Source organism: Apteryx rowi, unplaced genomic scaffold (assembly GCF_003343035.1).
Source record: "Apteryx rowi isolate R43461 unplaced genomic scaffold, aptRow1 scaffold_18, whole genome shotgun sequence".
In the NCBI taxonomy this organism is placed as follows: Eukaryota; Metazoa; Chordata; class Aves; order Apterygiformes; family Apterygidae; genus Apteryx; species Apteryx rowi.
The window spans coordinates 2,857,247-2,872,213 of NW_020448085.1; the positions used below are offsets into that span (position 1 = coordinate 2,857,247).

Below are 14,967 nucleotides of genomic sequence, written 5' to 3' on the forward strand. Positions count from 1 at the left end.
TTTTTCTTAACATCATGTTCATACACCCCTTTAAGTATTTCTGACAGATAGCACAGGTCAGCAGTATCAAAATACATTGTTACCAGATAGCGCCAGCTCCAGCCAGAAGATTACACACCCACCATCTAATTTGGGTGCAGATGAAATCCAGATGCACAAACACTCAAGCTCTTCGTAAGGGAAATGTTAAATGGTACACAAAAATAACTGTATCTTGGCCTTTAACGCTATGGAYATGTTTAGACAATTTTTGCAGCAAGGACTCTTAAGGACTAGTCACTGGCTTTTTTGTTCAAATCTAGTACTTTAAAGTTCTGGAAAATTAAAAAAAAAAAGTGAAAGTTTTCTAAATGCGTCTGCTGATGAAGGATGTCTGCGAAACTCTCAAAATGGCCTGATGTTTCCGGAAATGTTTCAACCCTTTTAGAAGTCCCAAGACAGAGATGTGAAAATGGGAAGCTTCGAAGAATGGGGAACAACTTAGCGGCTTTTTCCTGATCATATTTTTATTTTTATTCAGCCTAGTGTTTTAGCCTAGGGTCATATCTGAGGSATACGGGATGTACTTTCCTTCCTCCGTGTGACTAGCCTTTCTTTGTGAAGCAGAAATTTCGGCTGAAAAGCCGTCGGTGGTGCCCCCTCTCGGGGCGCTGGCCAGGGGCTGCTCCCCGAGGACACCCGCGCCCCGGGCCTGGCGGAGCCGCCCGGCCGCCACCAAGCCTCTCGCTCCACGTGGGTTTTCACCTCGCCACAAAGGGGCCGACTAATTGAGCAACCTGCTACATGCTGAGTTGCATAAATGTAAATTGTGATATCTCTGTCTACCGTAACTCTTCAGGTGGCTCCTTATATCAGTTTTAAACCTAAATGTCCTCGTATTTCTTTCCAAACAGGAAGACGTTCCTATTCTAAGCAATTTTGTTGTTCTTTGAGTCACTTTCTTATAGGTGGCCCTCATTCACGTTCTCTCTCTCTTCCATCCCCCTCATTTGTCTCCTTTAACCTCTGTGTTCTCCCATTTTACTGAACCAGATTTGCAGTTTCTTTTCAGGAAAAAAAAAAAGCATTACTATCGATTGGTCCAGTTTAATTCTTGATAGGACACAAAGGAACTAGCAAGTCTTATTATTGAACAGTATACAGGAATGAGTGTTCATTATATTTAGCTTGTGATTATACCTCTGCTCTAGGATTCTTTGTGCAAACTATCATTTTTGGCAAGGTGCAAGATACTGCTTGATCCGAGCTCAAGGTCTCTCCTAGAGCTAGGAGGAGACAGTGCTAATCTGTGGGGTCAGCCTACAAGTAAGGGAGATATGAAAAACACCTGGAATGAAAGTCTAGGGAAGGTAGCTGTGCCTCCCGGACAGTGAATCTTGCCAGTACAGGTTTTTACGTGGTTTGTTTTCTAGGGAAACGATACTCTAGGGAAAACCCCCATGATGGTGCATCCTGGGTTTTGGGCGGACGCCGAAGCAGGCGAGCCCCAGCCGTGCCGGGCCGTAACACAGCGGAGGGCACGAAGGAGAACCGTTGCCAACGGGAAGAATTGTGTTTTGCACAGTGCGGGCTGTCTTCTCGCATAGTCAACATTGCGGTTCAGTGGCTGCAGCACGCGCCCCCCAGCACGCATGTTGGCAGCTGGAGCACAGGCCTGTGAGGACTTGGGTCCTCATGATTCCCTTTTAAGTGAAAAATCAATTAATGCCACACAGAAATTCTTGGCACCTTGCAGGATCAAGTGKCAGTATCTGGACGTTCACCGACACTGCGAAGCACTATGCACAAGTCAGGTGAGGCTTGGCATCACCATGTGGAGTGCTGTCACGTGGCTGCAGCATTTACAGAGAAGATGTTTGTCTCATTAGGGAAAATTGTCTCCTGCAAGAAAGGTAGAGTTTTACTTCCTCAAATTCTTCCTAGAAAACGCAACCCAGCCATATCCAGCTCTTTCAAAATTAGCTAGTTTTTCCTGGACCACACTAAAATTTAAGGACTCACTGTTATTTGACTTCTGGGTCTTCCACGCAGATCTAGCTGCTCTGGTGCTGCCCAGAAGCTCACCGTGGCCTCTTCTGGAGCTGCCACGTCGTGCTTCTCATTTGTTCAGAGGGGTTTTTAGAACGCTGGCTGCATCTTGGTCCCGGTAACCTCTCAGTCCTACTGTACCGACATATTTAACTCTTTAGTATGTTTAACCATTTGTTTCAGGCTGCTACATGRTCAAAGGATTGACTTGAGCTAGCAGCTGGTCCCATGGCCAAAGGCAACCTAGCTCAGACAAATTTAACTAATTTAACTGACTGATTTAACTAATGTTTCTATGGACGTTGTAAATGGTATAAGCGACTGTCCTCGCTCTGAGGTCAGCCTTGACAAGGGTTTGACGTGCAGGGAAAAGGGGCTTCAAAGCTTTCTGGGCTGAACTGCTGTGCTGCCAGGAGACGAGACAAGCCCCCCAGGAGGGCGCTCGCTGCCAGGGGGATTATGACAAAAAGTTAAATCTCTCCTTTCTGGCCGAGCTGCTCCCTGCCAGGGCGGCCCTGGATGCTGGCAGGAAGGTCAGCTGCCTGCTTTCACTCGGCAAAGCGGTCTGCGGGAAACTTCACTGTCCGGGGCAACTTAACTGACCTGAGTGTTTTGAACTTGCAGGGCAGGGTGGGAACTGTGCTACCAGGTTGGCAGTCAGCTACCCAAGCAGACCCAGGACGCTCCCGCTGCGGTTATACGTGGGGATTAGACTTGTCCAAAACAAGCCACTTAACAACTTTTTTTGAAACTGAAGTATACATTTAATGTTTTCTCCTGAGCATGACACAAACTCCAAACGCCTGAGAGGTATGCACCAAAAAAATGAGCTATGCGTGAAGCTGTGTAGTGTCAAATGTGTCGCACATGGCTGAGAGCTACCAGCCTGACTGGTGGGTCGCGACAGTCTTGGCTGGGGCGCTGAAGGCAGGAGGCCGAACACTGCTGTTTGCAGCGTTGAAGCAATCACGGTGCCTGCCACCAGCTGGGTTTCCCATGCTCTGATTTCCTTCAGCTGAGGGACATTAATTAAGTCATCTTAATCAGGTGCAGGCTTGCAGCATCAGCTGACAACATAAGGACTCGGCTTTAAAGACTCCTCTGGTGAGCTGGGGCCGCCTCTGAATGTGGCTGTGTGTTGGTAAGGATCTCGGCAATGGGATTTCTGTGGTTTAATAGATTACAAACTGTTGTGTTATGTTTGGTCACATGTGTGCTAGAGGAACTGAGTAAATTTTGCTGTGTGCTAAACTCTTCAACAAATACCATCAAAACTTACTTCTGTAAGAGTTCAGGCCAAACCTGCTGCCAGAAATAGAAGCAGTGGATGTTTAAACCAAGTGTATAACACTAGTAATGATTTATAGCCAAGTTCTGTTCAGATCACTTCCCTGTTAATTTGTTYCCTTTTTTGAGATAGGGCTTCTACCTAGCAGCTTCATTAACAGAATTAGGTCCCTGGTATTTGCTTTTTTATTTTTATTATTTTTATTTTTTATGAAGTTTCTTTCATGATGAAGTTAGTTTGTTTTGATGTCCCAAACAGACAGCAGACCTAAACTTAATGATTGAATAGACCTCTGCTTCTTCCAATGTGATCTTAAAAGCAGATATTTATATGGACAGTACTTTCAAGCATGCAAGAGGAGGTGAAAGAGGTTTTCAGTGTGTCCCCATTGCTGCCTACCAACCTCTGAGCTGAAAAACCTGCCCAAGCAGCATCAATCTTGTTTCTAGAGTTTGTCTTTAAGGCAGCAGCAGAGACCAGAGACTGGAGGTGGGTCATGGTTTCTGGAAGGCTGGTTCTTCTGTGTCTTAGAACTCCTTTTTCATACTGGTATTTGTGTAAATAAAATGAGCTTTCAAGACCCTAGCATTATTCAGTCATCCTTTACAGGGTAATAGATACATCAGAGGCTGGATAACATAGGGCGTAAGTGCCTCTGGAGTAGGATTGCTTTGAGGAAGGTCCTTAGGCAGCTGATTAACCAGAGTTTTAGGGATGGATCCAAACCTTCTTGAAGTCATGAAGACCTTTTCTGTTTGAATGGCCCCTGTATAACACCTTCGTTTAGGTTAATCCCATAAAATAGGAGAAATGTCCTATTCCATTTCTAGACTAGGCTTCTCTGCTTGAAGTAGATTAAAAAAAAAAGACGTCATATAAACAACCACATGCTAGAAAAGGAAATGGCAGACACGCAGCCTACCGCACAGACGCCATAAATAAGCAAGCTGAGCGAGACCCTAGAAACGAGGAAGCTGCTAAACATGCAGTTAATGCAAAGAAGCTGGGCATTGAAAGGTGCAGCGCGCTTGCTAAAGCCGTACTGCTGCTCCAAGCGATGCCACATGGCCCAGCTCTGTGTTTGTTACCGCAAGGAAGGGAACCAAAGCTGTTTATAAAACAAATCACACGCAGCCTTTTTCCTATGCAGGAAACCATACCATCGTGGTCCAGCTGGAGGAGCAAACGCTGGGAGAGCTGGTCTGCTTGGGTCCTAATATGCCGCAATGTTTTTTCAAGGTGCCAGCTCCTGCGGGGAGTGAGGAGCCTCCGGGGGGTCGGTGTCGGGGATGGAGCCGCCGGGGCACCACCGCCTGCAGCGATGTCTTGGCGAGCGCCTGGGGGCCTCCGCCAGCAGCGTGCGGGACACGCGCCTGGCAGGTGAGTCGGTTGCTTTTTTTCATTTGYGTGACCAAGTGGGGTTTGGAGGTGAGGATTTGTATACAGAGCTGTGAATTTTCAGATTTATCCAGAATTTGGCTTCTAGCTTTCAATATTTACACTTGTCCTTTGGCTGAAGTTTTGTAGACGTTTTCAAATATGACGGCGTTAGTCCGTACCTGAGAGCAAACACAGTATACGGTATCACTAGTACCAACTGCCAAATACCAGAACTTCTGCTTGGAAGTGATCTGCGCCGCGACTCTGATTCCAAGTGCTCCAGTCCCGGTACGGGACACGCACACTCGGTATGCGTGTCCGTCAGGAGCGCGGGTGAAGACAGGGGTTGCATAATGTCCAGCACCTTGTTCTCAAGGCACCCAAGTATTAATAAAGTTATGACCACAAGCAGTTGCAAGGACAAGCCCTGGAAGAAGCCTGAGGGAGTAGAGGAAGGACTATCTTAGTTTCCCTTTAGAAATCAGCTTTTGGATAACGCTGCATAAAGAGCTCGAAAGGATAGAGCAGGAATTCACGTTCTGTGAAACCAGCTCTTGGTGCCTAAACACGCTGATAGCCGGCGTGGGGAGGGGAGCTGTGGCAGCTGCGTGGCAGGATAAAATCAATGCTTATGGAAAGCACTGCAATAAAACTTCTTTACAGGACAGCTGTTGCTAGAAGGAACTTGCAGACTTAAAACCTGGTATATTKCATATGTTATGCTGCATATGTTCTTTGAATCAGTGAAAAATATTTGGTAGAGGAGTACAACAAAATTCTTCCAGAGCTTTGACTTCAAATCTGGTAGTTTTTTAGAGTGAAATTGATGCGGAAGTTGTGGCTGTGAAGCTATTTMTTTCCAGGACATCTCTGAATATGAAAAGTATTGTCATATTCTGTTAATGATTTTTGCAGTTAGCCCAACATTAGAAAGCAATGCTGAGGTTACTTTTAAGTTGAAGTCTAAAGCTTGAAGTGTACAGGGAAAAAAATTCATTACTCAACTTTTGCCTGCACTGACAGCAGTCAGAGCCAATTTTGCAAAAGGTAGCACAAGGAATTCCTGTTCCAATGGATATTTTATTTCTTCTGTCCAGTTTTGTTGCAGTTATGCTGTTGTGTGTTGCTGATGTTTGCCAATGGTCTAATGAACAGTTTAAGCAAAATCAGAGAATAGGTAGCTGAAAGAAACTTTACTAAAATGAGTAAAAAGGATGAAATCTCCATTTTGATCCTTTCAGTCTGGAAATCTGTGCCCATAAGAGCAAGATCAGGGTTAATGAAAGAAACCTATATAAAGCTTGTTGTAAAGGAATGAGTGATTACAAGCAGTAGCATGAAGGCAGGCCAAAATCCTGATCCAGCTTGTTCTGCTGATATTCCATTAAAAATACTAGTGTATCTGTCTGCGGGCATGAGCCTAAACCAAAGTGTGGGTGAAACCAACCCCTATCATATGGGAAAGGACAGCTTCCAAATTTAGATCTGAGCTTTACAATTATTCCATCTGCCCAAGTTCTGTCTGCATCAAATCTGAGGCTGTTGCATGTCGTTAGGGGTTAGATCAAGAGCTGAGCTTTGCAACTCCAAACTCCATGGAGTTTACACTGTTTAATGCCTGCCGASGCTCGTTAGCTTTTGCTGGGTGCCCTGCAGAGGCAGACCAGTTTGCTTGATGCATAACGTCAGCACCTCTGCTCCGGGTGGCAGCTGGAAGGAGGTGGCAGGCGGGCTGGGGCCGCACACTGCTGAGGAGCACGCATGGCCGCGCTCCTGCTGATGCTCGTCTGCAGCCTGTGCTTTGCAGGCGGCTTCCTGATGCACCGGCTTGTGAAATCATATGGAAACAGCCACTTGTGTTTGTTGGATAAAAAATATGTACTGTATTGTTTGGCTTGAACTGGGAACTCCTTGACCTCAAAAAATGCAAACCCATTGCAGAAACCCTTAGAAACAGTTTGCTTCTCTAGTTGAAGACAAATTTTGACCTTCATGTTGCCTTGTCTTAAAAAAAAAAAAAAAAAACCAAAAAAACCCCCCACCAGATTGTTGTTATTGAGCTTCATAATGTTTTTCCTTTAAAAAAAAAGAATAATATCAGATTGTTCCAAGACCATGACTATGATCCAAGAACCTGACCTGTATTCAGGGTACTGACCCTTCAGCTTTCCAATTTTGCTCTTTAACATCAGCATCTCCATGGTATTCCTTAAGCGAAGTGTGATTGGTATCTACAGGCCAAAGCAAAACTGGAAAGTCTTTCAGGGTGACTGCTGCAAAGCCAGTTTCCTAAAAGATTTTTTGTGTTGTTTTGGGGGGTTTGTTTGTTTGTTTTACCACAAGCTAAGATAAATCCAAGGAATTCTCTCTCTAGGTTCCTCCTTTGTGCTTTAAGGAGAACGCGCAAGCCGTGGGCGCTAGCAAAGCGGTGCCTGCAGAGGCTGGGCACGATGCCGAAGGGCTGAGCGGCTTGTGAGTCGTGTGAGCCAGCAGGGCTTTGCACGTGTTTTCCCTACGCGTTAGGGGAAAACAGTTGTGTTTGCCTGTGTGTTGAGGCACCAGATCATGGAGGTTCATCCATGCCCACATGGCAGATACGTGTTTAACTTCTGAAGGAGCCAGCAAACAGTGTGCAGCTGGCAAGCAAACCCTGCTCCCCTCTCCTGCAAACTGGCTTTAGCCTGGCTGCTCTCAGCAAGGACCCGACGGCCTTGGCAAGTCGGGGCCGGGGCGGTCGGTGCCGCGCGGGGTTTGGGGCTTGGGGAAGCAGCCGATGCTGGTGGGGCCAAGGTCCGGTTCTGCTCTCCTCCGGCCGGCAGCGCTCGTGGCTGGCTGTGTGTGCCAATCTCCCGCGCGGCACGGCGCGGCCCCGCAGCCCACCCGGGACGGGGAAGGACTCGGGCTGGCCAGCAGCTGCTGCCGCGGCCTTTCGCCTTGCTGCGGAGAGGAACCTGTGCCAGGCAGGTGCCTCCGTCCGGGCAGCCCGTTCCTGTTACATGTGTCTCTGCAATGAACGTAGCAAAGCATGTGACACGTGAAGGGTGGCGATACCAACCAGAGGTGACAATTTTAAGGAGTAACTTGGATACATCATGCCTGCATTGTTTTTCAGGAAGCCTTTAAAGCATGTGAAAAATAATACCTAAGCTAGCTGGCTAGCTATATAAGAAGCCTTATAAACAAAGCTCTTAGGCCGTGTATTGGAAAGTGCAAATGTGCATTTTTAATGTATTTGCAGTGCATCCCCAGAGTTAATAGATTTTTAAGACTGTTAACCTAGGGTTTAAAAAAGGCTTTATTAACCTTTATTTATTTAATAAAGGCTTTATTGAAGGCTTATCAACAGCAAGACAGCTGAAGTTTGAGAACAGGCTAAAAAACGGGCACCTTGCCAGCCAGCTTTTCCAAACGTGCCTTTAAACAGGTTTCTGTGTTGTTGTTTTTTTAATTAATAAGAAGTTTTTTTATTCTGTGGCCATGCAGAAGAGTATGCTAGACTCAGATCCACCGTTGTCCTCCATAATCTTCCAGCTTCTGGTCCTTTGCTGGGGACTGGTGAGACAGTCTTGAGTTGCTCCAAGAAATCTCTGTCCATGCGCCAGCTCTTAGCCTGCAGGCCCCTGGGCCTTTCAGGCTTGGGACTCGTCCTTGGGGTGGTGTAGACCTGCTCTTACCATGGGCTCTGCTCCACTTTTTTCCCCCTGAGCTGAGTGTCTCTGGGCAGCAGCTCTGTACCCTGGTCCTGACGAGAACCTGGGAAATGGCAGGGTTTGGGGACTGTTCTGCAGCCTTGACCCTTTCGCAAGGAGGCAAATGCTGGACCTGACATCTTGTTCTTCCTCTCTGACACATGATCTCCATCCCCACCGGGGAGCTGAAGGCATCCCAGAAATGGCACTCTTGCTTTCTCTTCCCCCCTTCAGAGAGGCTGGAGAGCACCAGCTACTTCCCTAATGAACGTGTTGGACCCACTCTTCAGGACGTAGGTAGCTCAAGCACCACGGCTGCAGCAACTCTCCTGTGAGATGACCGTTTTCTTTCAGCTGGTAGGGGGCACTAGACTAGTCTTGCAGTTAATTAAAACATCTCCAGCATAAAATAAATATGAGCTGTACTGATCATGGCCGTAATAAATGTTCTCCTCACTTAAAATGGCTTTCTAAATAATTTTTTAAGAAGTTTGAGGGTTGCTCACAGGTCCATCCACCATTGGCAAAAGTGGCCCGTCTCCAGCCCCGTCTCTGTTTGCTTCAGACCAGGCTCCCCAGAGGGACCCTGGCCCCRGCTGTCACCTGCCGTGTTTGGGGCTGTCGATGGACCCTGTGCCCATGAGCTGTGTAAGCAGCGCACCCCAAAATCCCCAGGATGGAGACACATCACTGTGCTTTGGGTTGCTCACGTGGCTGCAACAGCCCATTTCTGCTTGAGGTGTTCGCTCACCTTGTGAAATGAACGGAGGCCAATTCTCTAAATGTGCATCGAAACTAGAGGCAGGTTGTGATTTGGGCTGAATTTAAGTTTTAATGTGGAAGTCTGTTAATGCTGCCAGTGAGGAACAATACGCTCCTTCTGCAAGGTGGAGCAAAGAGGCTACCATTAATGTGGCATTTTCAGTGGAGGCATGGGAAGTTGTGAGTTTTATTCCCATGTAAGATCTATGAGTCTGAGTTTCCAAGACCCTTTGACTGCCTTGAAAATCATAGCCTTAATTTATTTGGATTGATTATGACTCTCTTGTATTGGAGTACAGGAGTTTGAGCTAGATGGTACAGTGGCACCAAACCTATGGTTATCACTTGCAATTCTGGAGAGCTTCGCTCCAGACTACCATTTATGGTCCATTGGAAGTGGTGAGAGTTTTACCATTTGTTTCAATGGTTGAGTCTTTGTACATACAACATGAACAAGACAGTGAGTATCCAGAAAGCATAACTATTACTGAGAAACAAAAGTAATGACTTTATTTTTCCAAACAATTGGTCTCTTTCTTCTGGAAAAACAATAACCAAAACATAAATTACAACTATTTCTGGTGTATATTTGATCAAACAGTATAAATAAGGTTCAGCATGATCAGGGAGTCTTCTGGGATCAGAGTTTAGGTATTTGTTGTTTCAGGACTATAGTCTGTTGCAACATGGGGTTTCTCATTTAGTAGTCACAATATTAATTGGAGAATATATATACACGTGCACACATACAGATTGAGAGAAATGATACATAAAAATATTTTTATGTTTGAACACAGTTCAAAAAATATAAATAATTTCAGTAGTTTCCTATGAAAAATACATACTCCTGATTCAGTTCAGCCTCTCCCTTTCCAGGGTGACACAATTTACATAATACTTAAAATTCCAAGCTATGGCTATCTTACAAACACTCAGAGATTGTCTCCTCTTCCAAATACAAGACAATGGGATTTTTTTTGAAATCTGTACCTCTCTTCTTGAAGGTTGTTTGATTCTATTGTACCTTTCCTAATAGTAGGTCTGGCAGCTGATCTGGCCAAAGTTGTTCCTGTCTCCTGTTTCATGTGCCCCGAAAGTCTGTGCTTTCATCCCAAGGGCTGAGTTGACATGCATGTGGTTACCAGTGATATGGATTAAACTGCAGCCTCTGTAGACACTAAATGTAGTCTGTTATTTGTCAGAGGAGAAAAATTAGTTTTTAATGTAGTGTGTTTGATAGACTGTTACTTTAGAGAAAGATGGGGGAAAATTAGGCATTATAAACTTGTTACTTTGTCAAATTAATTGTTCATAGTATAATTTTATTGTTTCCTGTACAACAAAAAAGACATTATAAGCTACCATGACTGAATCAATCATGCCTGAGATAGTATTAGTTCCTCTACGTAATGGCCATGAACCAATGTTCATACAAAGAAAGCAGCCATACTCAGTAGAGCAAAAGATACTTATTCTTCTGCCTAATATTATGCAATTTACACCTAATGTTATGCAATTATTCAATCATCTGTTCTCTTTTAAAAACAGTGTTGTGATAAGTCTTTCCAATGAACAAATTAGGGAACTCTTCAATGCTCTTGTGTTTTTGAGTCAATGGAGAGGAAAAGAGGAAAATAAAGACCTATTTCCTCCACCTCTTCTCACCTAAACAACACACCCTGCTCACCCGTTTCCCAGAAAGTGCTTTTTACCCAGTGGCTTAAAAACCTTTTATCCTGTGAGAATGGCTCAGAGTGTTGTATCAGACCTGGCCTTGGACCATGAGCTGCGCAGCAGCGCGCCACGGGCAGCGCGGACCCTTTCCTTGCGTTGTAGCTTCTGGCGAGACGGGGAGAGACGGGGCTCAGCCCTGCAGTCCCTGGCACCGGTTTGAGAGCAGATGAGTTGCAGCAAATACAGCCATGTGGCGGATCTCGAGCAACACCTGAAAGCCCAGCAGGACATGAAAAATTGCATGTATTCAACAGACTGAGTGCCGTATCATTTAGAACAGTGTTCTGCCCTGGTATCCCTCCATTTCACCTTGAAGTCTGGATTGTGTTTGAAAAAGGAAGAAATYCCTACAGAGAGCTTCAAACATTTGTTTCTATTTTGAGACATAATATAAACAGTGCCAAGAGAGGGGGACAAGCCAGAACCTCTGAAATAAATCACTTTGTGCCAGCTGAACCACCGTGGAGCGCGAAGGGCTCGAAAGCAGAGAGCCAGTGGCATGTCTGAGGCTTGCTCCTCCTCTTTTTTTTCTATAAATCACAGCTCGTGCTGAATGCAAGGACCGTTCCACCTGGCTCCTCCCGGATTCACGGGAGATGAAGCCTGCGTCCTGGACCGCTTCCCTTCTGTTTTTAATGGGCGTGCAGGGGGACATACCCACMCGCGGCGCTGGGCACCCCTCCGGAGCCAGGTGCCCCCTTTGGCACTCGGCTCCTCCTTTCCAGGGGGCTTTTTCCAGAGCAGCGGTTGCCTTGACAACTGTTTTGCAGTGTTGCCGTAGCGGAATAAACACCGGGCAGGTAACAGCCCCTCCCTTGTACCCGGAGAAGAGCGGAGCCGTGCGTAACCCTAAGGAAATGGAGCGTACCTTAGCTCTTGCTCTGCCCGCAGCAGTGCCGTGTGCCGGTGCGGCTTGGCGGCCTGGAAGGTGACGCCGGTCTCGGTCCGCGGTGGGGCCCAGCCTCGCCCTAAGCTGACGAGGCTTGTTTTCCTGCGGCTGCGGCTGGCCTCCGCACGCAGCAGCAGCGCCCACGTCATGGGGGTTCGTGAGGTCCGCCTGGGCCACGTGGAAGCGTTTCCGAGCCCTTCCTGTTCTGCTGCGCTACAGCTGACCCGCAGCAGCTACGGGCACAGCTGACAGAGTCTTTCCGAGAGCCGGGCAGACCCCAGGCGTGAGGGAGCTCTGCCGGCGGGCCGTGACCAGCGGGAAGCCTCCATCTCTTACGAACAAAYGTTCTTGGTTTTATCAAAATGTTCTAGGCTCAGCTAGGCTTAACTGCAGTTTCTGGAGCTAAAATGAGTCTTGTTCTGAGCTGGGCTGCTGCAGCTGTAACRTCTGAGCTGGATTTTAAGGCCTGTTTTGTCAGATTTTACTCGGTGTTTGCTCAGGCAGAACATCCAGCAGGGATTTTTGTGGAGTAAAGGCTTATAGATAACGCCCCTTCTCCCTGGGAAACCCTCTGGCCCCGAGGGACCGGTTCTGGCCGTGTAGGACAGTTTGGGGCTCCCCTGGCAGTGGGAGGAGAGGTCCCGTGTGCGGGGTCGGCAGGGCCGCGGCCCCTCGGCACTGCACCCTAGGTGCGTCGCGATACAGGCCGTGCGATGGGCGCTGCGGGCCGCCAACGGTCGTGCAGGCGCGGAGGCAGCCGCGACGCCCCAGGGAGCAGGCTGTACCTGCTCGTCCGGCTCGCTCCCTCCTCGCTCGGCGGGGAGCCCTTTGCGGACGCGGATGATGGCTTTGCTGACTGCACTCGGTGGCTCTCGATCGGCAGCACGGAGCAAGTGTCCTGCCTTGGCCCGCTGAGTAGTGGAGAGAGGTGTCGCCTCGCGCGGGCCGAGCCCGCCCCGCTCGTGCTGGGCTCGGTGCGGCGCCTCGCGCTGCTGCACTGCCCGCCTCTCCCGGTCAGAAGATCAGGGCCAGGCCAGCTGCGCCTGCTTGCTGTGGGCTCTGGGCTCGTTTGGCTCGTTTGGAAATGAGAATTTCCCACCTTCCTAGTCTTGCAGTCACTGCCGGAGACTTTTATTGCTTCAGGTCTCCTTCTGGGGCCTTGTTTCCCCGATGGTGTGTATCAGCCGAACGTAGCCTGGCCTCTGGCGAGCGTGCTGTGCTTGTGTCCGAGTACGCAGCTACGCGCAGCTCCCTGCTGGGAGATGAAACAGCTTGTGTTTACTCATTTTGACCCAAGTGGCCTTCCAGAGCAGACGGTTGCATGCAAGTTAGGCTGGGYTGTGAGAAAATAGCATGCACATATTTTTCCTAAATATGAGGGACAGGGTCATGGGTAATATTTACCAGCCTGCACCAAATGCAAGAGCTCCAATGCAACTGCTTCTCCACCTCATCCCAAACACTGTGAAGAACAGGGAGCAATGACTAGCTGGGCTGAGTCTCCTCCTGGCTGTGGAGCGGAGCAGGACTGGCGTGTACGTGGCTGGAAATGAGCCTGCACCAGAGGAGCCTGACAATAATCTTCATTAGCTCTAAGGAGAAAGAGGTTCACGGTCTGAAGCCGTGCAGRTGAGGGAAGGTGATGAATGCCAACAAGTGCTCTGCCGCGCAGAGCCCCATCTGCTGCGGCGTGAGCTGGTGTCACGGGGCTGGCGCGGCATCTGGCTGAGGAGCTAGAACAGTGTCTGCRGTGAGACCCGCTCACTGCAATAAAAACTCACCGGTCTGTACATGTTGGCAGAATGGCAAAGAGGAAACATGAGTGTTACAGCACGAGCTTTAGTCCATTCGCAGTGATTCACATCAAGGGACATCTACCTGATATCCTCTCCGCAGCCGTGGCCAGCAGCAGAGGCTTAGGGGCTCCGAGCCTGCACGGGCAGACTTGTATGCAAAGAACATATATGATAATACTGATTCCATTAAGAAGTGTTTGAGATGCAAGGATGTGGGCATCAGCGACCCTGAAAAGGTGTGCAAAGAAAGGAGGGAACAATATACCCTGTTTTTCATATTACAAGATGGTCAAAAAGCACTTCTAGGCATAAAACCCAGACAACTTCAAGGAGGAGATGAAGAAGGTTGATTACTTACATGATGACAACTGTGGCCATTGCTCCTGAACTGTTCTGCTTAGCACAARAATTGCAATTCAAGAAAGTAAGCTGTAAAGTGGCTGATATTCACACTGGACACTGCACAGGGGATCAGACTGTTGCATTGCCATGGTCCCTCCTGGTCTTGTGGTCTCTGGTCATAGTGGGGCACAGCAAGAGGAGCCTGCAGTGCTGCCAGGGTGCCACTGGCCCTCCAGACCTTGGTCACCTGCCGGAGAAGGAAACTGAACCTCTTGGCACTGAAAGGCAGCCTCATAAGAAGCAGGGAAGTTTGTTTAAAGAGAGGAAAAATGATCAAGTTTTCCTGCTGCTCTTTTTGATCTGATTTCCTTCTCCAGTGCCAGCATCTACCTAGACAACCCACCGCCATGTCGCTGCCCAGACTGCTGTCCTACAGCCCTTGGAGCCCAGCAATTYCCTCTAGCTTGGCTCAGTGTGGGATGCCCAGAAATGTGCTGCTCTGTCTTTGTAAACAGGCTATAAATACCCTAGCGTTGTTTCTCTGAGGGCCGGAGAGTTCAGGGAGTCTGGGAAGGAAGCTGGGGTCAGGCCGCCTTCTGGGATGGAGCACAGACATCCCACGTACGCACCGGAGCTGCCGGCCTGTCCGAGTCCAACTCGCTGGAAAATCAGGGCTGTTTAGAAGATTCCCAACCCTTAAGATAGAGCTCTGCAGCTATAGGGTATTCTGTTCCTGTTGTCCTGACACGCTTTAACTACTCATCGGTGGTGCCGATTCTTGACATGTTAATTGTGCAAGAGTGTGGAAGTTTGTGGTAAAGATACAACTTGAAAAGCCCTGCAGTTGYGGGAAAATCACGGCGTATTAGAGGAGAGGCATCTGCGGTGGTGGGATTCGGCCCAACTCTTGTAATAAACAGKCTTGATTTTGTTTGCTGTTCTTCAGATCTGGATGGCCACTATACTCCACCATCCCTGAGTAATATCAGGAAATTTTCATTACTAACTCTAAACTACTCAGAAGACTAATTTTTCTCTTTTCTATATGCACCATGTTCA

At 47.9% G+C, this 14,967-nt stretch overlaps 1 protein-coding gene across 1 annotated transcript in view; it reads left to right on the forward strand.

Moving 5' to 3' along the window:
• The first annotated feature begins 4,605 nt into the window (after window positions 1–4,605).
• Window positions 4,606–14,967, forward strand: part of LOC112963864 (rho GTPase-activating protein 7-like) — a 76,452-nt gene continuing 66,090 nt past the window's right edge. Inside the window, exon 1 of the mRNA XM_026061308.1 lies at window positions 4,606–4,696. Within this exon, the coding sequence (XP_025917093.1) occupies window positions 4,606–4,696 (91 nt within the window). The remainder of the gene's footprint in view (window positions 4,697–14,967) is intronic.